This window comes from Pelobates fuscus, chromosome 9, assembly GCF_036172605.1.
Source record: "Pelobates fuscus isolate aPelFus1 chromosome 9, aPelFus1.pri, whole genome shotgun sequence".
Lineage (NCBI taxonomy): Eukaryota > Metazoa > Chordata > Amphibia > Anura > Pelobatidae > Pelobates > Pelobates fuscus.
The window spans coordinates 153,978,886-154,006,034 of record NC_086325.1 but is presented as its reverse complement, the minus strand read 5'-3'; the positions used below and the strand labels follow the sequence as shown (position 1 = coordinate 154,006,034).

General features: G+C 38.4%; 1 protein-coding gene across 5 annotated transcripts in view; it reads left to right on the top strand.

Annotated features, from left to right (window-relative positions):
- The window catches only part of GARNL3 (GTPase activating Rap/RanGAP domain like 3), a 296,004-nt gene that overhangs the window by 256,569 nt on the left and 12,286 nt on the right, over positions 1-27,149 (top strand). For all 5 annotated transcript variants that reach the window (XM_063432805.1, XM_063432806.1, XM_063432803.1 and 2 more), the window contains 7 exons: positions 7,143-7,241; positions 13,711-13,827; positions 17,404-17,579; positions 18,101-18,259; positions 21,295-21,361; positions 23,502-23,609; positions 26,277-26,395. In XM_063432805.1, the coding sequence (XP_063288875.1) occupies positions 7,143-7,241; positions 13,711-13,827; positions 17,404-17,579; positions 18,101-18,259; positions 21,295-21,361; positions 23,502-23,609; positions 26,277-26,395 (845 nt within the window). The remainder of the gene's footprint in view (positions 1-7,142; positions 7,242-13,710; positions 13,828-17,403; positions 17,580-18,100; positions 18,260-21,294; positions 21,362-23,501; positions 23,610-26,276; positions 26,396-27,149) is intronic.

Below are 27,149 nucleotides of genomic sequence, written 5' to 3'. Positions count from 1 at the left end.
ACTGAGTGTTCCACATGATGTCTGGTTAACCCCACAAGCTACATGTCTACCCTTAAAATACCCATCGTATGGTACCCCAATGCTCCAGACCCAACCCAATTCTTCATCTGCTCTTCCAAACTTTCTGTTTTCATACCATTTCTTTCTGCTCCTGTATTTGACGTTTTGAAAATTGACCTCTACTTTCTTCGTTATGGATTTTCACCAGCTTTGACCATGAGACCACAATTATTGGCATTGACCATATTATTGGCTCTGATGCGTCAGACTGCTGAGATTTCCGAGACGGACTTCTAGATTCTCAAGTCTTTTCTTAATTTTTTTTTGCTGTTCTGCTACTACCTCCCTCTCGCTTTGAACCCTATTAGATTTTAAATATTGTCATTTATTCAATATTTGGATATGCAGAGAGGCACTATCCAGCAAGCATCAATGGTAACCCTCCACCATCATAGTTTCTGGTATAATGAATACTTATATCCAATATTTTACAGTATTATAAAAAGGTGATGCAGCAGTTTTTGACCATGTTAAGCCTTGGCTTGACAAAGACCTAAAGAAGTAAAAAAAATATGTAATGTCACCATTTTTTGGTACCTGAATGAAAGACCAGGAAATCAGTCTTCTCGAATAGTCAGAATTCACAACGGTTGTCCTCCTCTCTGTATCCATTTCAACCAATAAACCTACTGATATGAACACCCCAATCACTGACCAAACTGTTGCTTATTTTTGGTTAGGTAAGTCAAATTTAAATATATAACCTTACAAAATTAAGCCCTGTACTCAAATTTCCACTAATTCTTGGCAGCGGCAAAGACCACAGTACATAATAGCTTACAATAAAAAACAAAACAAAAAATTACTTGTCTGCTATCTCAAATCCCTATGCAGAATAAATATTCACCATTAAAGTGCCACTTCAAGGTAAAACCTCTTCGGTGAGTCCTACACTAACAATTCACCTTGCTTCTTAAGCAGTAAGGCAAAATCTCTAATGAGACAGAGAGTGTAACAGAAATGTAAAACGCGTTGCTGACTTTTCTAATGAAACAGTCTAACTTTCCATACTGTCCAGTTGGCTCCAGAATTCATGCATGTCCAACTCGTTTTACAGTGAGTAATTCAAATATTACAAAAACTTACAGGGTTAATCCTGCATGTCCAACTCGTTTTACAGTGAGTAATTCAAATATTACAAAAACTTACCTGGGTTAATTGATAAAGTGTGAAATCAAAGTGGATTTCTAACTTCAAGACAAAAGTAGGCAATCTGAATACAGAGCTGACTTTGAGAAGTCGCTTATTTTGACCTTAAATGTGAAATTTGCTTTGAAATCTCGCTTTATTAAATTACCCTGTTAGTGTAAATCTTTTCAATGCCACTTGTTACTGAACTCTGGGTTTGGTGACTCGTATGCTGCCGTGTACACCCTCCATTCAAATATCCTACCCATATCTGCCAAATCCACGAATTCATTATCTAATAAACTATTATGTCAAGGCTTATCATTTCTACTCATTTAGTCTATATAAATTAAACATTTAATTATGTAAAGGGTGTTATATATTTCTTATCTACTTGTCTATCTGTCATAGTGCCCACTGAGGTCGCTCTGGTTCGGCGTGTTCTGGTGAGGCTCGAGCGCCTGCCAGAGCAACCTTGCATGTCCCATGGCCACATTCTGAAAGACGTCGTCCACTTTCAAACAGAGCCCACATATGGCTGCGAAGTCACCGCCCTGATTCTTGCCGCTAATGACAACGCATGCACGTTTCAGTGTCACATGACAGCTGAGAACCTATCCCTGTCAACCTAGAACTATTTAAGCTCATTTGTATCTTTTCTCAGTGCCATGTCAAGGTTTATCTTGTGGTTATGTGAGAGCACATTGTATTTATTGATTCTATTGTATTTTGACCCCGTCCTGTTCCTTGACTATTCTTCCTTCTGTGTTCCTTGCTTCTGGCTTGGCTTACGTTTACATACACTCTTCCCCCCTGACCTAGGCCTGTTCTGTATTGTTCTATAAATTAAATTCGGCCATTCTAAGGTCCGGTAATACGCTTTAGAATTCTGGTTTAATTTTATTTTGATAAATCCTGACTATCTATTTATCCATCGTCTATCTATCTAGTGTGTGTGTGTGTATATATATATATATATATATATATATATATATATATATATATATATATATATATATATATATATATGTGTGTATCTATATATGTATAATATTTTATTAACCAGTATGGAAACCCATTCACCTAGAATGAAATAGTTTATAATAGCCCCAAAAGGGCTATTATTGATCTGTCACTTCGGCAGACATACACATTTTTGTATTGACTGTGCATCGAAATGCGTCAGGGTGTAGTTCTGGCCAAATTGGTCTCAGAGGGAGACAAGTAGTTTGCCCATTCTTGATTTAATAACCGTTATAAATTACAGACCAGAGACAGGACATTAAACATGTCTTTTCCCATCGCCCCTAACAAGATGTCGGCACCCTGCTTTACACTTGTATTTTATAAGTCTATGACTAACGATAAATAAAGAGAATAAACCATATAAAATATACAATGCCTTGCAATGGCATTCCTCTCCTGTACAATCATATAACAGAATTACCAGTGGTAGACTGATAGTCTATCCTCTGAGATAATATTAATATCCGGAAACGTAAAATGCTTTATTTTATTTTGAAAATATGACAGTAACCTTAACCCCTTATGTACCAAATGTTATGCGCCACATTCATCATTCTGAGCCTTAAAGGCACATTTTCATTCATTGTAACATTGAATGTGATCTCATGCAATATAGCCTGTGTGTGTATTATTTTGTAAAGCATACATACAAGTGAATAACTCTTTTTTTTTTTTTTTTTTCTGTTAGCAAATCTCCTGGCTTAGCTTGGCTCTATGGGAGCGGTCTGCAATTGTTGATTTAGTGGGTAATTACATTTCGGAATATGGTCCTTAAAGATCACATTGTTATGGTGACGTTGATCATCATTAAACTTTAAAGAGACCCTGCAGACACTATAACTTTTTATGGGTGCTGTATAGTTAATTTTTTTTTTCAAGAATATTTTCAATATGAAACAAATCTAACATTAAAATAAAAGTTTTACAATTTCTTTACAACTGAAAATGAGATTATACCTAATATAGCTAGTTCTGTGTATTACTTTGTAAAGAAAATCTTTTGGTTTGTAGGGGCATTCGTCTTTAGCCCTTTGCTCAGAAGCACCTCTTATCTGTTAAGGCCGTATTTAATGGTAAAAAACAATCCAAGAACAAAGGTTTGTGATGCTAAGCACTTGTGCGTGTTGTCAGGATTTGTGAATGCATATCAGCTCTTAGTTACCTAAATGTTTTAATCAGATAAACTCTGCTTTTGAAGACTTAAATATGGTCCCCTATAAAATATACTTCAATATGGGTTCCTGCCAGGCTTCGATGCTCCCTGGTGGTCCAGGAACAGGCTTTAGCAGGCGCCGAGAGCCGAGAGTTGCCCCCATTCATTGTCTTAGAATGTTAGCTGATCACGCTCAGCCAAAGACTGACATTCTGTGCAGCAAAAGTTTTTTTTGTTCCAACAAGAATTGAGATTAGGCTGGCTGATGACACCCCTATGATTCTGACAGAGTCATAGCGAAACACTGGACAAACTGAAGTGGTTATGGTGCTTTGAGTAACCCTTTAATAGGTTTTGCTCTGAACAAACATGTCAAATTCAGTAGACCCCTGTGGCAAGGGTGGATAAAAGACTGGCCAAGAATCATAGGATCTGCAGTTCTATAACTGCCAACTGTCTGCTTTTTAATTACGTTTTTCTTTTTCGTTTTTTTTAATGGGAAACCTACAGGATTGTCTCAGGGGGCCGATAAAAACTGTCTTCTTAAAGCACAAAGAGTAAAAGTATCTGGTACACCCCCTCTTTCCCCCCATCTCATTAAACCCCTCTGGTTCTTTGAAGCTTCTCATTGATTCATTTATTTCACTTGTTTTATTAATGCTATGTGCACAAGATCAATTACAGCTTTATTTTTAGCCACTTCAAGTGAAGGCTACAAATTAGCAATCATCTTAAATCGCTCTATTCTGCTCCAGGGAAACGGCTACTTACCGTAGTTAGAACTACAGAATTTTTTGGCCGCCACAGGGACAAAAAAATTATCTAAAAATAACAAGAATGAATACAGGATTCTGCTGTTCTTTAAATGGATACATTATATACACATACATACAAAAACATATGTGGCAGGTTAACCATTTATGAACGAATAATATTTTGTGCTTTAACCATAATCGGAGGCTGCTTGGAACACAGCAACGACGTCATGGAACATTGTGCGTGCGTTTATCTACAGATCGCTACTAAATTCAGAAAGAGAATATCATACATCCCAATATTGGGGGTTTGTTAATTTTAGAAGGTGGTTGTGAAGTAATTTAACATATTACATTTTTTCTAAAATGCCATTATTAACCCATTTTAAGACAAAAAGCCCTCTCTTGACCAAAATTGCTCTAATTATAGCTACTGATCTATCTCTTTTAATCCTTTTCATTTTCAGCTTGGATCTATCCGAATGTCTTACTTTTTTTAAAAAAAATTCTGACTTTGTACTTGGCCATCTTTAATCTGGTCTTTAATCTGGTTTATGCTTTCAGCTATCTGTTGAAACTGCTGTAACTAGTGATCTATAGTTAATCTCCTTAATGATCGATGACCTTCTTTTTCTCTTAACAATCTACTCTTTAACCCCTTAAGGACACATGACATGTGTGACATGTCATGATTCCCTTTTATTCCAGAAGTTTGGTCCTTAAGGGGTTAAAGAACATATGCGAAATCCAAAGGTTACCAGTCTCAACTAATGTTTATTCGAAATTTTTTTGCTGCTTCAACATCTAAAATTGAACGAAATATAATGTAGTGCAGAAAACTCCTTTTATAATAAGAGAACTTTGTTTAGGAAAAAAACACTCAGCATATTTAAACTCACATTTAACAGAGCCATAAAAATCCCAGCTCCCTGTGTTTCAGGAGTTGGATAACCTCCAAAAGATAAGGAGAGAGAAACATAAGAAAACCCAATTGTGTTACACGACAACACGTAAAACTCTTACTTAAAAGCAATGTGAGCTCTTGATATAAAAAAAACTCTTGAACAGTACTTGAATGTGTGGGCTTTGGATTACTTTCAGCAGAGTAGCCTGCTGCTCATCAAGACTCGCAGGTCATATGTTATCTTTTGGCCCTCCTTCTGTGATGTAATTTGTGACGCGTTTCGCTCCCCGATCATGTGGGTTTCTTCTGACGACATCTTTCTTCCGCTCTCCTCATTATATAGCCCACTGACTTGCCCTTAGTTTATTTTCATTGATTAAATAACAGTGTTTAATCGATAATTAATCACATAATCAAATTCAGAGAACTGATAAAGAAATGTCAGCTTTTACGTCCGATAAGAAGAGTTGGGGGGAAATATAAAGCTGAGTCAGATTTTCTCCATTTTGGCTATTTTGGCCTAGAATTTACAATTAATATTTTACATCTCCATGATTCCTAATTTAGTGGGAAAACCTCGCTTGACCCTTCTATGAATTTTTACCCGTGGACCACCCAGTTTTTCTTCAAACACTTCACAATGTTGGCATCCAATGCACTGCACTCCTAAGTGTCAATGTAACTCTCCCACCACTCTGTCAAAGTGTCTTTTTTTGGGGGGGGGGAGGGGTGGGGGCTCGTCCTCCTCTCTGCTATCTGTCAAAGTACCCGAATGTTCAGTCTTAGGATCCCCTTTTTTTTTTTTGTGTAAATGCAGAAATAGAATCCTCCGCACACGATATTTAGTGAAATTATTTTATTCAGCCATCAAAAAGCAAACCAGGCTAATTTAGAGGTTTGTTGAACAGGAACTTTAACTGCGGCACATACACCTATATGTAGGAGTTATTTGGGGTGCTCCCTACCACTTTATTACTGGCTTTTCTATATGTAACTACTTCCTTTGGCTTTCATTAGCACTTATATGATGAGGACCCTCACGTACACTGATCGTCTTGTAATCTGTTATTTTAATCCTTCCTGGATTGTGTCCTTAATTGTCTCTCCTGTTTATCTAACTGTACGACTATTGGCATTTTGGAGAAAAATAAAAATTTTCTCCCTTTCTACCACTAAATCCCCTTCTTTCTACCACTAACCCTCATTCTACTTTTTCTTTCTACCACTAACACACTCTGTGGTAAGCGGTGCCACAATCGGTCCTACCCAAGCTTGTGTTCTTGGTATCATGTTCAACTTTGTTACAAGCTCTTTTACAACCATTTCATTTCCAAATCCTGACATTTATTGCTTTAAACATTGCTCATATTCTCACGCAAGAAACATATAATGCTTTTGCTCGTAGAATCATTATCTTTGATGTCAATTACTGTAACCTTATCTTCATCTGCCACACTTGTGCCCACGTTACGCTCTTATGGTTTGCTAAAAACACTGCTACCCAATTTGTGACTTCCTGCATTTTTCATATTAAATATAAAAATCCTGGTTTTTCATTGTCATACGTTTCCCCAACTATGCTCCAAGATTGTCTGCAAAGTTGATTCTCATTCACAAAAAAATTGCTAGACATTCACTTACATTGTCCCTAAGTAGTCTGGGATACAGTTTGTAGTGACCTAGCAGGGAAAGCTAAAAAAATCGTCATCCTCCGTTTTGTATATTCAGTGTATTCTCTATCTATTGACAAACTGGGAGTGCTGAAGTATGATGCCATATTGGAGCTTTGCTCTCTCTCTGAATTACATTTCATTGGGGAGAAGTTTGTTTAAAAGGAGAGGAAATATATAATAATAATCAACCACTTACTTAAGAAATGTTAAATCACTTCACGTAGGGTAAATGTTGCTGCTACACTCTGTGCAGTCCATGTGGATACGCCAATGACTTAATCTGGTTTAGAAAAGAGGTGAGGTCATTAATAAAATGCTCATTAATAAACACGGAACTCCCCTTCTACCCTTATTCATAAAACAAAAATGTACTGTCAACAGCTTCTTTGTGTTCCATCATCTCTATGTTTGACTTTTTTACATTTTTATATATCTTAATGCAGATGGCCAGCCATCAATACCAGTATTCGATAAAACAATGCAGGTCAAGCAGATTCAGATCCTCGAAAACTTGGATCTACTAATTGCTCGAGCAGACAAAGGTAAGATTTCGCTGTCCACTAGCATTCCACCATGAATACATTTTCACAATGAAAACGTGAAAACGATTTGACCTGCAATTATCGTGGTCAATCAATCAAGTTCCCGCCCCTCTTACACTCAAAAAGGTTAAATGCTCCCCATAATTCTTCTTTACTCTAAAGTGGACATCTTCCTGTAAATTGGCCAAGACAGGTGAATTTAAGTGCCAGTGGACTACAAATCAAATAAAAATCTAACCAGATGGGATAAAAATCCATAACCGATTAATTTCAGCTCAGTCTTCAATGTGCTCTCCACCATTTCAGGAATCAAAAAAATAATAATTACATTGAGACTATGTAATTGTTATCCACACCATGTAAAGAACTTGAGATTTCATAATAGCACACATTCACCGCTTTCAATCTCGCCAGACTGCACTTTTCGATTAGAATTGACATAAGCACATAAAGACATTTAAATATTTCAATCTTCTTTCTTTGCCAGAGATAGTGCTCACAGAAGGGGCGAGTGAATAGATTGATATAATATAAGACTTAAGAAGCGTATTGCCGATATAGATTTATTTATTTCGATTTTCTTTTGGCCCTCCTGAAATTTATAGAATTTTATAGCAATCCCTGAATAGTTTTCTCTTAAATATTCCATAAATCACTTTTGGCAAATAAACAATAAATGTCTTTGTTGAACGTTCATTTGGTGTGCTTCCTACTATAGTGCTTATTACCCCTATAAATGATGTTAATCCAGTATACCTAGTGTGTACCCTCGGAGCTGCAGTTGGTAATTTACCTGCATTGCAAATTGATGAACGTCTAGTGATGGATGGCAAATAGGGAAGGGATAGATTTGCAACCAAATGTTTTCCAGCTGATTACCCCACACTTGCCTGCAGCTGTATTCAAATAAAGGTTTTTTTTTTGTTGTTTTTTTTCTACATAGGAAAAGTCAGAAGTTATTTACTAAACTGAGAATTCTGGAGAATTAAAAAGGGCATTGCACATTTTCAGCCAAGCTAGATGACCAGAAATAAATTGAAGAATTTAGCTAGTTTCACTATTTTGGCCTTTAAGCAGATCTATCTTTTTTTTCTGACCCAGGGTCTATATAGCCCCCCTCCGACCCTCCTCAGCTAGCTCAGGCCTCGGGACCAGTGAAACATATTTTTCCTACAATGTGCCGGTCCCGGCGGTTTTTCTCTCATGGTGCCAACATCTTTTTGTTCCTAAGATGGCAGCAATAGGAATTCCAAGCAACTGCCCTTCCTCAGTCAAGGGGGCAACTATGAACATGCCTTCATGAAATAAAAGTGGCAGATATTTAAAGTGGTTCTGTCACCTTCCGATGTGTTTTTATAATCTCCAAAGATCGTTGACGGTGACTTTGCCGCTTGGTGCTTCTTTTTATACAGAAATTATATCTTAAAACATTTTTGTTTTAAGCTGCAAAAGAGCTTAGATGATAAGGGTTAAACAGAAATCTATATTTTAGAAAGAGGTTGTCTTCCTTGTGCACAGAGAGCAAGGATGAAATAGTTGTGGTGTGCGGCAGAGGAAGCGGTCTGATTGCACCCTGCACGTTAGCCGTCAGATCTGCTTAATTGCCCAGAACTGCTTGGTTCTAGCAGATAACGAAGCAAGCAATTAAATATTGTCCACACAGAATTCAGGGACTGACTCATTTTGTGCAAGATCCGATTAGAGCATGTCGGCAGCAATATTTAAACACTATTATTTTAATTTTTGGTCTGTATCTTATATATTTTGTTAAAATGAAAATATGTTCACCCTGCAACCTTGAAAATAAACACAATTATTTATTATGCAGATCTGTAAGGACAGACATTATCTTTTGCTGTAAAATCAATTGTGTAAAAATCAGCCTTTTTTGAAAATAGATGATGAAAGATCTTCTTACCAGTGATAAAAATTCGGCATCAAGTCTTAAAGAAACACAATAGAATCAGGAACACAAACATGTATTCCTGACCCTATAGTGTTAAACTATCTGCCCCTCCCCTTACAACAAAATCTTGGTGGTCCAAAGAACGGGAACCCTGTATGCCTGATGATGATTATAGGAGTCTCAGCATGGAAATGGACAATCAGGGCCTGTGCAGGATAACCACCCGCCCCCTGGTGTTGAGCACCAGCGTTTGTGCGGCCACATACCAGGGCCCTGATGTAGCTTCTACAGATCCCAGGAGCTAGATGATAATAGGTAAAACTGCCAGGATATGGATAGGGAGGCTCTGCAGCAGAAATGTATCCAGTACTAGAAACAAGGCAAGACTAGAACAGGCACCAAAGAAGATAGCAAGACAAGACTAGAAGAACCCAGAACCAGAGAAGGACAGAAAGCAGAACCCAGAACATGTACACAATACATGAGGGAAGCATTAACAGGACATGGTCAAGACAGGACTGTACATGAACTGGGAATACAAGACAAAATAAAACAAGACAAGAGATACAAGGCAAAACAAGAGGAGACATAACTAAGTACTATACATGTAATAAACATTGGAGATTTAGACAAACATAAATGGTCAAGTTGTATTCAGCCCACTACTGCGCCAAAGTACTCCAATTACGGTGGGTCCTAACTGCCTAGCTATGCATGACTAAATAAACAACAATAACACATACACAGTACTTACCTGCAAAGAAAGGAGCAGAGGAAATGAGACCACTGCTTGCAGGAACAGACTCAAACAAAAAGGATTAATGGCAAAGGAATGGGTGTGGCAACAAAAAAAACAAAACCAATTTAAAGGAACCCAGGAGACTGGGAATTCCAGGAACGGAATAATGGAATAAACCCAGAAAACCCAGGATAAAGAAAACCAGACATAGAATAGATAACCAGAAAAAAAACAAGAACAACTAAACAAGAATTGTAAAAAGAGTACTGGATACCAGAAGCCAAGGCCAGACATCTGAGCAGAACGGAACAGGATGTGACATGCTGCTGCTGACTCTGACCCTGTTCTTCCTGCTTGGCTGACATCATGAGAAGTGGTAATCTCAGCCAATCACAATGATTTCCCATAGGAAAGCATTGGGTTGGCTTAGAGTGTCAAGGAGGTAGATCAGGTGCAGAGCCAGCACAAGCCAAACACAGCCCTGGCCAATCAGCATCTTCTCTCCTCATAGAAATGCATTGAATCAATGCATCACTATGAGGAAGGTTCGTGTGTATCCATGCAGAGGAGACAATGTGCAGCACTGTCCCAGAAAGCACCTCTGGTAGCCATCTGATGAGTGACCACTGGTGGTATCCCTAGGCTTTAATGTTCTTTTCTCTGATAAGCAGTGTTTACAACAAAAAGCCTGCAGAGACTGACTATACTCATCAGAACAACTACAATAAGCTACAATAACCATGTAAGGCTTGACGCTGAAATGTTGTATAGAATTTTGTTCTCCTCATCCTGAATAAAATGCTTCCTATTTGTGCTACTCTGGAAATCTTATGTAATTTGATTTTGAATACTTCTAAGGGACAGCAGATCCTTTCTTTGGTGCTTCAGGCCTGGTGGCAGACTATGTTGGGTTCCTTGAGTGCAACCTTACCTTTGGGATTTAAATTAGAGGGGCAGAGGTTTAAAAATAATATCAGGAAGTATTACTTTACTGAGAGGGTAGTGGATGCATGGAATAGCCTTCCAGCTGAAGTGGTAGAGGTTAACACAGTAAAGGAGTTTAAGCATGCCTGGGATAGGCATAAGGCTATCCTAACTATAAGATAAGGTCAGGGACTAATGAAAGTATTTGGGAAATTGGGCAGACTAGATGGGCCAAATGTAGATTATAGTGCGGTTTAAGTGACAAAGACCTACACCTATAAGTGGAGCGCTCAAACACATATACAGCTTACCAAACGTAATTCCGTTCAATGATGCAGTATAAAGTACATGTCAAAAAAATACAAAAAGATACAATATAGTGCAGATGGTATATAACGTGGCAGTGCAATAATAATAATAATATCATAGTGAACTGTACACTCACATTTCAAGGAGCCTGTATATAGAAACACTGGCTCCGTATTGAGACTTGTGAGCTTATTATGGTAGCACCACCCTTCTACTTCGACTCGGAGTAATTCTCAAAGACATAAAAGAGAATGGACCAATGTGTAGATTTTGGCAATGAAAGAACACTGGTATGTGTTAATAAATGTGGTGCTCACCTGGTCCTGAGCCTATGGATCCCGGCTCTAGGTATATAGGTTTAATGCCAATTCAAATGGGGATGGCACTACCCCTATGAAGATTCCTTGGAGGCTCCAAAAAAGGACTTGGATAGGATTGAAAAAAGTAACAAATGTATTGATATATATATATATTTATAGACACATTTATTTTATCTTTATTTATTATATATCAATAAATGTATTACTTTTTTCAATCCTATCCAAGTCCTTTTTTGGAGCCAGTGTTTCTATATACAGGCTCCTTGAAATGTGAGTGTACAGTTCACTACGATATTATTATTATTATTGCACTGCCACGTTATATACCATCTGCACTATATTGTATCTTTTTGTATTTTTTTGACATGTACTTTATACTGCATCATTGAACGGAATTACGTTTGGTAAGCTGTATATGTGTTTGAGCGTTCCACTTATAGGTGTAGGTCTATGTCACTTACACCGCACTATAATCTACATATTCGTTTTAGTGGAATTGAGGATATTTCCACACAAGTGTATAGAGCTGCCTGTAAATCATTTTCCTCTTTTAAGCACTTTGTTACACACATTCCTCCGTAAAAAGAGGTAACCTGTAACTGGTATTCATAGATAGGTCAAATGGTTCTTATCTGCCGTCACATTCTATGTTTCTATGTTAGATTGTGTGTTTTCTTGCATAGCCTGTATAAAGTTAGTCTGCAGCTTATAACCCCTTGGTTGGGTCCTCATGCTATTTTTTAAGTGGCGTTTAAACAGGTACATCATATCAGTCCCAGGCAAGTGCCGGCATTAAACACATGAATTCACTAAACATTGAACGGTAATGAATGTGAAAACCAAATTGCAAAATGTAGACCAAATAGGTGATTTTGAAAAATGTCTTAACGCTAGTCATAATTTGGCTATTTTAGTTGAATATTTGCTATTTGGTTTTCAAGTAGCACTAATGTGCTTTTTTGATGAATGACCGCCTGCTCTTTCCCTCTATAACCATGAGAAGACCCTAATGAAGATGTTTTGCATGTTTTAATATATATTGTATCAATTTGGAGCTAATTGTAAAACTGATCTGATGTGCAACTCTCACAATTCTGGCCCGTGTGAAAAAAAATTATTAAGACGCAATGACAAAAAGAAATGACAAAATTGTGTTTAGGTGAAGGAATTGTTTAACATTTTGTTTAAAATGCATTTGTGGGTGTGGTTGTAATATGTAACACGTATGTGAAAGTATTGTATGTGAATGTAATATGATTTTAACATGTTACTTGTAGTGTTCTCTTATATCCATAAATGATAGGCCTTAAGGAGGCATACCTAATTTCTGGAGAAAAAAAAAATGAATTGAAAGGAAAAAAAATATTTAAAAAAGGATTGAATAAAAGAAAAATATAGGAAAATAAAGATATAAGCACATAAGAGAACCTTGAAATGGTTGGAGGGTGGATAATAAGTATTAATAAAATATGACCTTTCGGTAGACACTACTATAACTAACCGACACGAGCATGATAGGTATAGGCCTTAATACTATAACTCAGGATGCCATACTAACAAGTACCAACAAGGTCAGTGCCGTTACCCGTGTTATGCCTGCAACTATTGTGAAACCTGTGTTTTACTCACCCATGTGTCACCAGACGCCTGACTAACATGACTTAGCGAGTTACCAATCCGGATCTTTTGATCCTTAGCTTGTATTTTCAAACCGAAGTTTAACTACAATACATATAAAAAAAATGAGGCATAGAAAATCTGGAAATGTAATCTAACTTTGCGTATTGATGTACCAACCCTATATTGTAAATTGCTTAAACGTTTCCTCCAGTTTCTCTTCTGTATCCCATACTACATGCCTTTAATAAAAGAAAGATTGACAAAAAAAAAAAAAATAAGTATTAATAATTAATCAATTATTTCTGGCATTTTCTATTACTTACAATTAAAATCACGTGAGACCTTAGTTAATTATTCAAATGTGTTACTAACAGGCTGTTGGAAATTACATTTGAATTTAAAGGGAATTTCAAATTCTTGGCCAAAAAAGTCACATTGGAAAAATTATCGCTATTCTTTCAGATTTTCTGTTTTAACCCAAGATTTGAAATTCACTCTGAATTCCTGCCAACTCACAGCTTAGTGACTATCTCTTGGAATACGTTTTCTGTGCAGCTCTTGTAAAACTGTTGAGGATTGAAATGCGTTGGAGCGCTCTCCTTGCAAAATGCATCAGACTCAGTACTCTTTCATTGCCCCCTCTGCCTCCAGGAAAGGATGCACGACTGTATGTGTTCAGACTGAGCTCTATCAGGAAGGGACTGGAGGACAAACAAGTTATGAAGACCAAGTATGAATGCAGAGACAATAAACTTGAAAAAACAAAAGGCAAGTGTTTATCTTTCTTTGGGTCTGCTTAACTTATTTATTTGCCTTCTTCAGAATTATGTAATGTATTTTTTTGTGGCAAGAATCAAATTGCCATTTTATATTTTTTTGTAAGTAGTCTACTTGATGCGAACTGTGTCGCCTGCCCAGCGCGGCCTCACCGCTTGCAAACCCAAAAGGCTGGCCCTGTAGAGGTACCTCCCTAGCTAGTGGCCCCCAGGGCGGACCACCCCCACCCGTTAGTACGCCACTGCTCGTAACACACCCCATGGAGGATACCCCACCTTTTTACCCTCCATTCTTCCTTTCTTTTATCTTGTTTTTTTTGTTTTGTTTATTTTTAAAATCGATTTAGCTCTCATTAGGAGGCCATATTGTTGTTCCGTAGATTTAAATATTTGTATCGGATGCTCTAATGTTTAGATATGTGTCTTTTGGTCCTGTATTAAGGCTTGCCGGGGACATACACCTACGCCAGTCATTACATATTTATATATTGCAACCAAAAGCTTGCCATGCAGCCTAACTTGTGGCATGGTATACTTGCTGTTATGAACTATAAGACACATAGGGCTTTAATGTTTCGCTATGCTTGTTGGTGCCATAACTTTTAATGCCATCTCGATCTGTTTAAAGCCAATTTCAATATGGCTGCAGCCTTGTTTACCTTAAAACACATGTATGTTTGTTTTTTTAAAATCCTATTGCCGGTTACATTATATTCCTCATAATTCCTCCTTATTTAGATTGACCAATTTGTAAACTCATACTCGTAATATAAGGAAGCTCTAAAAAAGCTAGTTTTACTGGCACAGTATAGTAACATAGTACTAAAATATATTGAACCCGGGGGCGGAGCCTGACTAGCAAGCGAGTAAGACGTGCTCTACTCGAGCTCCCGCCGGACGGCAACATAAACGCCAGAAATCGGGGGGTGCAACCCTGAAACACCCGCAAAACGAGACTACTCAGCTTGGGGAACCCAGTGCACACCCGCAGATACCTGACTTGCCACCCGGAATGCCCGGGATCCGAGGCGGAAGATTGTGGCCTACGAGAGAGGACGGGCTGGGAAGATGGCCGCTTCCCGCTTGCCGCTCAGAGCCGCAGACAAGCACAAATCAACCCCCCCCCCCTGGACCGGTGGGGGTTAACCCGGTCCCTGCCACACAGAACCGGCCCGGTCCCTACTCTGCTGATGCAGCCAGCAACCTCAGCGGACGGACTGGAGAAGCAGGCCTCTAAGATGGCGGCCACAAGTGACGACTACACTCCTGGAAAGCAGCAGCAGCCTGCATCACCAGACCTCAATCTACCGGTGAGAGACTCTCTGGACGCGATTTTTGATAAATTTTGGACCCAGCTACTGGCCCACACACGACTAGCTGCTGCCATACCTCTCACTGGCCCACCTACAGCACTAGCAGGCAGCTCCAAGAGGATTGGTAAACCTCAGAAGGGCACCAAAAAACGCAAAGCCCCAGCAACTCGCATGAATCGCCCACCTGGGCAGAGGGCAATGAGGGGATTGACCCGCAGGTACCGGCCACACAAGCGGAGGGCCGCAGACACCACACGGAAACACGCGCCATGCACAGCCCAACGCACCCGCCCGCCGGGAAAGACCCTGGCCCTGAAAGGACCCCAGGCTCGTGGCAGGAAGGTACCAGCCCTCACACTGACCCAGGGCCAAAGAGGCACCATGTCCACAAAGGGCTGCTTAGCCGGCTTGCTATATATCCTCGACTGCTCCTATACCCACCAGCGTACAGGAATCGGATGATCTGTCTGGCTGGGAGAGGCAGCTGCAGTGTGAGGTTGGAACTGCACACAGCAGGACTAGATTGTTTATAGTATACCGGGACACTCCACGACCTAATTGAACTCTAAGCAATGTATTGCCCTATGCGGGGGTAGGCTGACTACATCTAAGGGAACAATCAGTAGGGAGACAGTCAATGCTGCGTGCCCCACTTAAACGTATGGGACTCAAGTATCCACCTTAGCGCTCATGCTGAATCATATTCCTTGTGTTAACTTTAATTTTGATAATCTCGTTCTCGCACTAATTTCTTCACTACTAGGGCAGCTGATATACGTAAGATGTTTGTGTGCTTGAGGGGCTTTGGGGGTCTTGGGCTCCTGGTACCTGATAAGCACTATAGCCTACTTAATTCGTAGCCCTATATTCTATTTTATAATCCTGATTACCACCACTAGCACCTACACACGTTGGACCCAACACCTGTCTAATGTCTCAGGCTCAACATACCTCACGCAACCCAGTACACCAGACCCACTAGACTAGCCTATCTTACTAAATATGTTTTCTTACCTTCATAACTCTATCAACATGCCTAGGATTCTGAACCGCCTAGTCGAATCAACCTGTCGAATGTGTAACCTAGACATGCTTTGCTTAGCTTGTAATCTACCTTGCTTAACAAAAAAAAATACCTTGTAACTTGTAAATGTCTACTCAACTGCCTGATCAGTGCTTTGCGTATTCTGTTCTGTTCCACATAATATGCAGTTACTAAGATATAAGCAATTTTTATTTTTCCTAAAAATGTGCTATGACCTTACATGCCAGACATTTGTAACACCGATGTTTATGAGGCTAGCAATAGCTGTTGTGGCATTGCCTTCATGCCAAGAATGCAGATTTCTTTTTTTTAGATATTGTATTTGAGATACATTGTAAGAGATGTGTTGAGTAAAATCCTCGATTTAATTCGGTCTTCAACGATTTCCAAGTGATTTTAGATTTTTGGTTAAACTTTTTTTAAAGGACCACTATAGTGTCAGGAAAACAAACTCGTGGTGACCTCTCCTCCTCCTGCCGAAGTCAGCATGGAATGCGCATGCGCGGCAAGAGCCGTGCGCGCATTCAAATTGCCCATAGGAAAGCATTACTCAATGCTTTCCTATGGACGTCCAGCATCTTCTCACTGTGATTTTCAGAATTTGAGAATCGTGGAAGCGGCCTCTAGTGGCTGTCAGGGAGACAACCACTAGAGGCTGGATTAACCCTTAGTGTAAACATGATTTCAGCTGCAGGGTTAAAACTAGAGGAACCTGGCACCCAAACCACTTAATTGAGCTGAAGTGGTCTGGGTGCCTATAGTGGTATTTTAAATGATTTTCCCAACATATTATAATTTGAAAATATATCAACATTTTTTTAAATGTCATAATGTTAAATTATTATAACAAATTATCCAAAAATATTAAATCATTCGGAAAGCTTTACCCAACAATATTAAATCCGAGGCTTTAGTACTGGTGGTCTCAATTCTAAAACTCCTTCACTAATGTGCAATGCTCACCATTTAGTGAATTAACTACTCTTTTTTACTTTCCTGATTGCAGATCTTGCCTTCAGCATTGAGAAGTTTAATAGGATGTCCTCCTGTTTAAATGAACAGTTTATAAAATGCTCTGTTTAATATTTATACGTTTATTTTTTTTAATTTTTTTTTTTACGCTCTTGCGCAAAAAGAGTTCTTATATGCTCTGTCCTCACACAGAGAATAGATAGTGGGTTAACACCGTTATTTAAAAATCCCTGTACAGGATGCCACTTATATGCTATCAACACCCACAACAGCAACGAGCTGAGAATTGTAGCGGCCATAAGGAACAAATTGCTGCTTATCACACGGAAACAGACTCAACTCAACACTTTTACTGGCTTCACAGTTAACTCTCCTTCAACTGATTCTCCCGTGGATGAGTTCCAGTACATCAGGGTAAGATCCCTTTAAATTGCAATGATAATCTTCCCGAATGCTACATTTCACACATCATCTTGAATTTTAAAACTATCTAAGGGAATATTTTGTTCAAAATAGCCATAGTATATATTGCATAATCAAATATGCTTCCTGGCTAAGTAATAGAATAAATAATAATAATAATAATAATAAAAAAAAAAATATTGTAACATTGGGGAAAAAAAACAATTTCCTGTTGGATTTTGTGAAAAGTATCTAAAAATAAATTAATAAAATGGATAGTGTTGGAAAAATGTATTAGTGTGACAGAGGAGGAAGCCCCCAAAAAGTGGACAGGTCTTAATAATATTTTTGGTAGGTTAATAGGATAAAATTAATTTCCTAAAATCTCCATTATTTTTGTAGCAGACTTTGTAACACTAGGAGTCTATGTAACTCTGTCTCATGACGTTGTTCTTGCTACTGTTTCCACAATGGTAGCATTCGATGAACGCAAACAGGCAAAACGCATTTAATGAGCACTATTGTCTTTGCAGGAGATCTGTCTGTCTGATCCTCCAGTACTGATGACCCTTGTGGATGGACCGACTGGCGAGAATGACAACACAATCTGTGTTGCGTACAGACACCAATTTGATTTGGTGAACGAGAGCACTGGAGAGTCCTGCCGGCTGCATCATGTTGATGCGAGTAGGGTGAGTCCATCTAGGCCTCTATATGTCAAGGATAGACTATCTGAAGCTATTTTAGTAAGAAATAATGTTCAAATTACAAAATGCAGGACAAGATAACTGAGCGTAAACATTTTCTATCTCCGCTATAGACATGCATTGATAAAGGGGATAACCCGAAACGTTTGTACCTTATCCTTGTAAATAAATATTCCTGAGGCACTTGGTGTACACATTTGCAATTGTTTGTGCTGCCCTCATTTTTTCTAATTTTGTGGATTACTTTACACTGCTTGGAGCTGCAGAGGGAGGTGTCAGCAGCACAATAGGAATAGGTTGTATATGGATTTTCTCTGGGTACTGCAGTAACCCTTACCTCTGTGTGTGAATTTTACTAGCACTTTAATTTGATTAATGTATATATTACTCTGTGTGTAACACTGAATGCACATATGGATTAGCACTTTAGATCATTGAAAGCCATTGCTTTACATCAGCACTTAAGAAATTTGCAATACATTGGTAAAGAATTAATTTTGTCCAAGTGCTACACTTTTATTGAATTGATTTTTATATACAATTCTGCTCGCTATATGACAAACCCATGTATATCAATATTTTTTACTGGGACACATACTATAAAGGGTGAAAAATGGAAATGAGATGATTGATCTAATGCCCATTGTTAGCCCTGAATGGACTTTTGTGCCCATTTACGGGTACAGTTTGCCAGATTGTAGATTCGAGGAATGTTATGTTCAGTATCAAGGAAAAGCCTCTCTTGTTATTTCCTAATTCCACGCATTCAGCAGTTTATTCACCATGACAGCTTTCCTTATAATTGGCTGTGCACCTGTTATTCCCAAATCTGCACAGCCGGCAAAAAATAAAAAACGAGACCCCATGTAATCATTCCAGTTCCTTTTTGTGCAATCAGTAGCACGCCGAACTCTGTCATTATTTTGTTCAGCAGCGGCAGAGCTCAGCTCCTTCCTTTATGTGGTTGTTTCATTGCTAAGTAACCAATTTTTTTTAGACAGCTCTATAAATACTTGTTTACATCCATGTTATCAAACAGACGGGATACTCTGCGAGATTAAAATTTTATTGCTTTCAGGGTGAGAAGCAAGAATAATGGACGTTGAGCCATTAAAAAAAAGAAACGATTGCTCCGTAGAACAGCAAGCAGGTCCCATGGTAGTCGAGAAAGATATAATTCTTAAATTTATGGGATTCAGATTTAAGCGCGAGCACAGCTTTAAGTAGTGGTGCTTTGACAGCACACCCATGATGTTTGGGGTACCTTAGGTTCTCGAGGCTAGGAGAGCAAAGGACTTAAAACTTGGAGTGGACATTGAAGATGTATCTAGATGTTCTGAATAGGTTATCTGATTGGTTGGACACTGAGACATGGCTTTATTCTACAGAGATGGAAGGTGCTTTTCTCTTGAACCTTTCCCAAGCTCGCTGTATGCCAAACACGATTTGTTAGAATTAAATGTGTGTCTTGTTTACCTAATGTACAGCGCTGCTATATATGTTGGTGCTATATAAATAATCACAGCTGTGATTGCTTTTGTTATAAACCTTCCCACTCTTAGAGTCGTCAAAAAATAAATAGATAAATAAATAAAAATTGGTTATTATAAGGTTATTAAGTCACTCATATCTCAAGTTACGAGGTTGCCTAAAACAGAAGAAAAGTTTAAATTAAAAGTCTAATATGTACATGTTCTTTTCACTCAGTCAGTATACAGCTTGAATTCGGATCTTGGTCATTGACCACGCACACATGGCACCTATGTAATGGTAGCCTCCTATCTGCTATAAAATTTATACGTCATGGAGACATTAACATAAAATGATTGTTATACCAGCTTTACACATCCTCAAATTTATTCAAATCTCTTTATTTGAACAAAATCATATTACATTAAACATTAATGTTAAAAAATACCAGAAATGAATGTCATTGTAGTCAGAGAATATCACTGTCAGTTGATTTTAAGGACATCTTAAAGGGATGCTCGCAATAATGGTTATGTTGCCTAGAGTTCAGGTGCAGACCTTCAGTTTAATTTCAAACCACATAGGATTGGTTTGGCATAAACTAGATTCTTCCCAGAATTCAGGGTATCGCAGTTTGCTGCATATGGGGCTGCGTAGACACAGATTGGTCAGAGTGCCCACTGCCAAAAGCACCTTTAACGGGGATGTGACTTTCAGAACTGGACCATGGAGCAATCAAAGAAGGATGCCTGGTCTGATGAATCACTTTTTTTTAGATCAGGTAGATGGCTGGTGCATGTGCATTGTTTGCCTGGTGAAGAGGTGTACTATTGTAGGAAGGAAGGCAGGCGGAGTCAGTGTTATGCTCTGGGCATTGTTTTGCTGAGAAACCTTGGGTCCTGGGGTTCATGTGGACGTTATTTTGACACATACCATCTACCTAGAGATTGTTGCAGACCATGTACACCCCTTCATGGCAATGATATTCCCTGATGGCCGTGGCTTCTTTCAGCAGGATAATGCAACCTGCCACAGTGCAAAAATTGTTCAGGTGTTTTTTTTTGGCCTCCAAATTCCACCGATCTCAGTCCGATTGAGCATCCGTGGGATATGCTGGAACAACAAATCCTATCCATGGTGATCCCACCTCATACCTTGCAGGACTCCTAATGTCTTGGTGCCAGACACCACGTTACACGTTCAGAGGTCTTGTAGAGACCATGCCTCGACGCATCAGAGCTGTTTTGGCAGCACGAGGTAGACCTACATGATATTAGGCAGGTGGTTTTACTGTTGGGTCTGATCAGTGTAGTATGTTAAGTTATTTGTAGTTTACTATATATGTCCTCATAAATGAATATATTTTTGCAGTACAAATATAAATCTACTCATACATTATACATCCCAATATGGTTGATGTGTGTTATAACCAAAGGGAAACCCTATAGTAACATATATAAGACATACAGTGAATGCATGGAAGTCAGCTGTGACAAATGCTGTGTATTATGTTAACTTCGTGCACTAGCCCTTACACATTATCATTGCAGGTTCATTTTGTTGCAGCTATTGATGTATATGAAGATGGTGAGGCTGGTTTATTGCTCTGCTATAACTGTAAGTGTTACGGATTCATTGACACGTTATGTAATATGTTGTGTCATTTCAAATGTAATAACGTACTTAGAACTTTTCTCCTCAGATCTGGCATTGTCATTTTTTTTTTATGACACTCTTCAATGATTGTTAAAGTGTCTTTATTATTTTTGTATTCGTTCATTTTTTAAAAAAGCGGATATTTTCTGAAATGCCTGATACGGTTCCAAAAGTTAGTATAACAGAGATACCAAAATATAGCTGAAACGGCTTGAAAATCTGTAATAATATCAAACAAGCCTTAACCCCTTAAGGACCAAACTTCTGGAATTAAAGGGAATCATGACATGTCACACATGTCATGTGTCCTTAAGGGGTTAAACCCTTGGAGATAGTTTAGTAGATGAATTGAAACTAATACTCCAAGTACCATAACCACTGCAGATGTATGTAGTTGTCATGGTACCTGAAGTGTCCTTGCGGCTCGCAATGTTAGTAGTCAAGCCATTTTCTAATAGTTTGGCTTTTTACCTGGCGACACCACAAGGTGCTCCTTGCTCCTTCCCTTCTCCTCTGTGAGCTGGAGCTGCTAGAAGCTTTCGTGAGTTCTCTTGAACTAAGCCAGACGGGACAACCAATGAGTTGGGCACTGCGCTGCCATGGGGTTGGGAGCAGGTGTCTGGTAGACTTTAAATAAGAAGTTAAAGGAACACTATAGTCACCTAAATTACTTTAGCTAAATAAAGCAGTTTTAGTGTATAGATCATTCCCCTGCAATTTCACTGCTCAATCCATTGTCATTTAGGAGTTAAATCACTTTGTTTCTGTTTATGCAGCCCTAGCCACACCTCCCCTGGCTATGATTGACAGAGCCTGCATGAAAAAAAAACTGGTTTCACTTTCAAACAGATGTAATTTACCTTAAATAATTGTATCTCAATCTCTAAATTGAACTTTAATCACATACAGGAGGCTCTTGTAGGGTCTAGCAAGCTATTAACATAGCAGGGGATAAGAAAATCTTAATTAAACAGAACTTGCAATAAAGAAAGCCTAAATAGGGCTCTCTATACAGGAAGTGTTTATGGAAGGCTGTGCAAGTCACATGCAGGGAGGTGTGACTAGGGTTCATAAACAAAGGGATTTAACTCCTAAATGGCAGAGGATTGAGCAGTGAGGCTGCAGGGGAATGATCTATACACCAAAACTGCTTCATTAAGCTAAAGTTGTTCAGGTGACTATAGTGTCCCTTTAATTCATTAGCAAACTCTTTGATTACTTACAGTGGGGGGTGCCAGTCACTACTGGCATTGTAACCATTACAGTGCACTGCAGTTGTTATGGTGCTTGGAGCGTTACGTTAATGCATCAGCTATAAAATCCTGTACAAACTTTGGGATTGCAGGTTTGATTCCTTCATTCACCCAGAGTTAATAAAATGGGTACCATTAAGCTAGGAGATTCTAAAAATAAAAAAAATAAAAAAAAGTTTAATTTTGAAATAAAGCCAGAACAGCAGCCTAAATGTTAAATTCTAGCAGTTTTCCCTTTAGTGAGTTAACCCAGTGTGTGACCTTTGAAAATTGATCACTGAGGGGTGTATTTATTTAACTGGAAATTGTGTGCAATTGGTTGACAAGGGCATTGACAATTTTTGACAAAAATAGTTAAGGTGGAAAAAATAAATGAGATGAAAAATATTTTAGAACCGAGTGTGCAATTTTCTCTCCAATTCTTCACAATTTCCAGTTTAAAGAATAAACTCATATTAACAATATTATATGAATGTATCAGGTTATTCATTAAAGTACTGAACGGGGCAAAGTTTTTCACTTGTGGACGGGGCCATGGGGACTGCAAAATCCAGACATCATTCAGTGTATTTAACAATATCTGGCTTTTCCATTTCTGGCCCTGAATGCGAAAAATTGTATCCGGATTTCAGCTGGTCCGAACCATGCCATATAGTAGAAATCCTAACTTGTATTTTACATTTCTGAACTCTTATCCCATTGGCAGCGCTAGTAGGGTTGAATTATCTTGTGTGTTCTATGCCTTCTAAACACTCGGTAGTGGGTTCTGCTGGTGTAGGGTTGTTCCAGCAAGAGGTGGTTGCTTGAAAGATTCCGCATGACACTGGGCATGTTTTATTGATTTTCAGACATATGTTACTACAAAAAGGTGTGTCCGTTCAATGGCGGATCCCCACTGATCCAGCCGTCTGCATCTGACTTCCATTTTAGCTGGAACCAAGTCCCCAACGCTGTTGGTAAGTACACAAAATATTCTAGTCCTAACAAAAGAGCTAGAGAAAAACACAGTCTGGTATACTCTTCTTAGCTACATCTCTTGCGATATATCACAAGGCACCATGATGGAAGATTATAGGAAAATGTTGGCAAAAAAATGAATGAAAAGAATGTTAAAAAAAATCTGATATTCAGCCAGGATTGAGGTCTTCTCCAACCTCACCTGTTTACACAAAACTGTTGCAGATCAGTTATCAACCGATCATAACTTGCAGTTCATAAATACAATGTTTTGTTCATAAGATACTAAATGGTATTTCAAAAACACAATAGGGTTGGATCTGCTAGGGGAAAATGAGAAGAAAGGCACAACATAGTGCCTGTGTTGATTTTAAAATTAATGTTAGGTATAACTGTCCACTCACACTTTATATGCCAAGTTCAAGCCTTCATAGTATACTTTATGATGTCAATAAATATCTCCTGTTGCTGTGTAGCCTCAATAGCATTTGACCATAGATGTTGGGAAACAAAAGTGCAAAAATATAGTGCAAATACCAATAAAGTGCAAAGATAATTTTAATCACTTACATATAAGTTAAAAACAGCAAATGTGGTAGTTAAAAATACCAGTCTTGTACTTTAACTACCACACTTGCTGTTTTTAACTTATGTGTAAGTGATAAAAATTATCTTTGCACTTTATAAAGGCTTTACCCTGGCATTCAAAGTGTGAGTGGCCTCACACTTGTTATACCTAAACATTAATTTTAAAATCAACACAGTTAAGCACTATGTTGTGCCTTTCTTCTCATTTTCCTTAGCAGATCCACCCCATTGTGTTTTTTTTTGTTATGCTTGAAGATTGAGGAAGTCTTTGGGGTTGAGTTTTCTGCAAGTAAAGTTTGATTCTAATTTGTATCTGCATTGTCTCACTGTTTATGGGTTGTGATTGTCACTTTGCATATTTTTATAAATGGTATTTTATAATTTTTACTAAAATTCATTGCCAGAATAAATGTTTTATGTACAAAAGAACTGGATTTGTCTAAAGATGGTAGCACTTTCAATATAAAATAAATTATAACCTATGGGGCCACAAAAGACATGAATCGACTCCCAATTTTACTGAAATAAATAAATAATAGAAAAAATTGAAAAGTCTTCACTTGCAAACATCGTTACAATCCTATACTTGCCCAGCAAGTTTTAGCAGATTGAGGAGTCCCCACAGACTTGGAAGAAACTCCATCAATCAGAAGTCTCTCATTCTGGTCTAAGGGCTCTGATCTTTTCCCATAAACCCCTGTCCAGCAAGGATTTACGGGACAAGTAGTTCCCCCCTGCCCCCCCCCCCCCTCCCCCCAGAACAGTTTCACGTAGTACAAAGAAACTGCTTTATAAGTGGGTAACAACCACATCGCTTCAGATTCTACACTGCCGTGTTCATAATTTTGTGACGGTCAATGATTATCAAAGCCTCTAACAATCTTCTCTGTTGTACGTTACTCGAGGACATCCTTTTTATTCAGATCAGAAATGTAATCAAGAGCTGATATAGAGGTTCAGTGCAGACAAAAACACATTATTCGTACGTACAAAATTAAATCCCTGCCTGCACTACTCCTGGGCGGCAGCACTGACTATAGTAGAATGGCCATTAAAGTGTAAGCTCACCTGCCAGGTCAAGGCAAAACCTCCTAGGTGAGTCCTACACTAACAATTCACCTTGCTGTCTTCAGCCAAAATGTAAAATCTCTAATGAGACAGAGAGGGTTTTCTAAACAACTACACACGTATTAACCCTTAATAGGGAGCACATGGCAGCACATTGATATTCTTCTTTTACCCCAAAAAACTTACATAAACACACTTATCAAAATGTCTTTTGAATGATCGGAAATATCACTGAAAGTCCAAGACAATTTAAAGGGACACTATAGTCACCAGAACAACTACAGCGTATTGCATTTGTTCTGGTGAGTAGATTCATTACCTTCAGGATTTTTGCTGTAAACACATTTCAGAGAAAATGCAGTGTTTACATTACAGCCCAGTGATACCTGCACTGACCACTCCTCAGATGGTTAATAGAGGTGCTTCCTGGGGCAGTGCTGCACACTTTGACTGACATTCAGTGTCTCCACCACCTGCATGGATACACTGACCTTTCCTCATAGAGATGCATTGATTCAGTGCATTTCTTCGAGGAGATGCTGATTGGCCAGGGCTGTGTTTGGCTTGTGCTGGCTCTGCCCCTTATCTGCTTCATTGACATTCTCAGCCAATCCTATGAGACAGCATTGTGATTGGTATTGAGCAACACTTCTGATGATGTTAGCCAAGCAAGCAGATCAGGGGCAGAGCTAGCAGCAGACTAGAGTAAAGGTAAGATTATACGTTATTTAGGGGGAGCAAGGGTTTGCCAGGAGGGCTAGATGGTGTTTTTAATACTACTGGGCCAGGAATACCTGTTTGTGCTCCTGACCCTATAGTGTTACCTTTAATTTTTCATAAAGACATTACCTTTAAGAAACAATAGAACATTGAAAGTCTGCTTGGTTTGCAAGTAATCTTTCCATTCATCACAGCAAGATCTGATGCAGAGGTTACATTGTCCAAAGGGCAGAGCCGGCAGGTAGTGATGATAATGTACCATTTTTTTATGCCTTTTCTTTTAATTGCAGTCTGTGCGTTCCCATACATTTTGGCTTTCACCACCGACTCTATAGAGATCAGATTGGTTGTGAACGGCAATTTGGTGCATACCGCTGTTGTACCTGAACTGCAGCTTGTGGCATCCAGGGTAAGAAATGATTTTAATTTGACAACTAGTAACGTTTCCTTACCAGCAGCTTTGGTTCTTCATGTGTGGAGCTTTGATAAAGTGTAACTGTCACATGAAAATTTAGCACATCTAAATAACTGGCATTTTTTGCCTTCTTAACCAGTTTCAATATTGATTTATTTAGTTTGGTGTGCATTACCTAAAGAAACCCGGTATACAGCTTTACGTCTTCTCTGTTTATGTGAAATAAAAACTAAATAAACAAATCACACTGTAGTCTTGACTTTTAACCAATTTTTATGGATGCCTATGAGGGAAATACTACTCAGACATGTTTCTAGAATAATATATATTCAAGCCAGTTTGCTCTTTACTACAGCCATTCTATTTAAGTGGCGATAGTAACTTCCACAATGCAGTTGGGTAGTCTAATGTAATTAAATGTAATTAAATGTAACTAATGTAATTCAAATTTACACAGTATCATGGTAAACTAAAGTTGCTCCCCTCTATCAATCAGTTAAGAATGTCAGACTGCATTTCTTTAAAGAAAATAAATGATTGTCCAGGCACTCGAAGTAAATCCAAAGTGAGCAGGTTTATTTTCTTATTATTTTTTGGCATTTAAAATATAAGCCTATTTATTATTATTTTTATTATGTTGTTAAATCTTTACTTGTAGCTTTTACAATAAACATGGGGGATGCTTTGCCAGAATTGAGAGGAACAGAGTGATATGAATTCGATGTATCCCATTTTGTAATAGGGATAG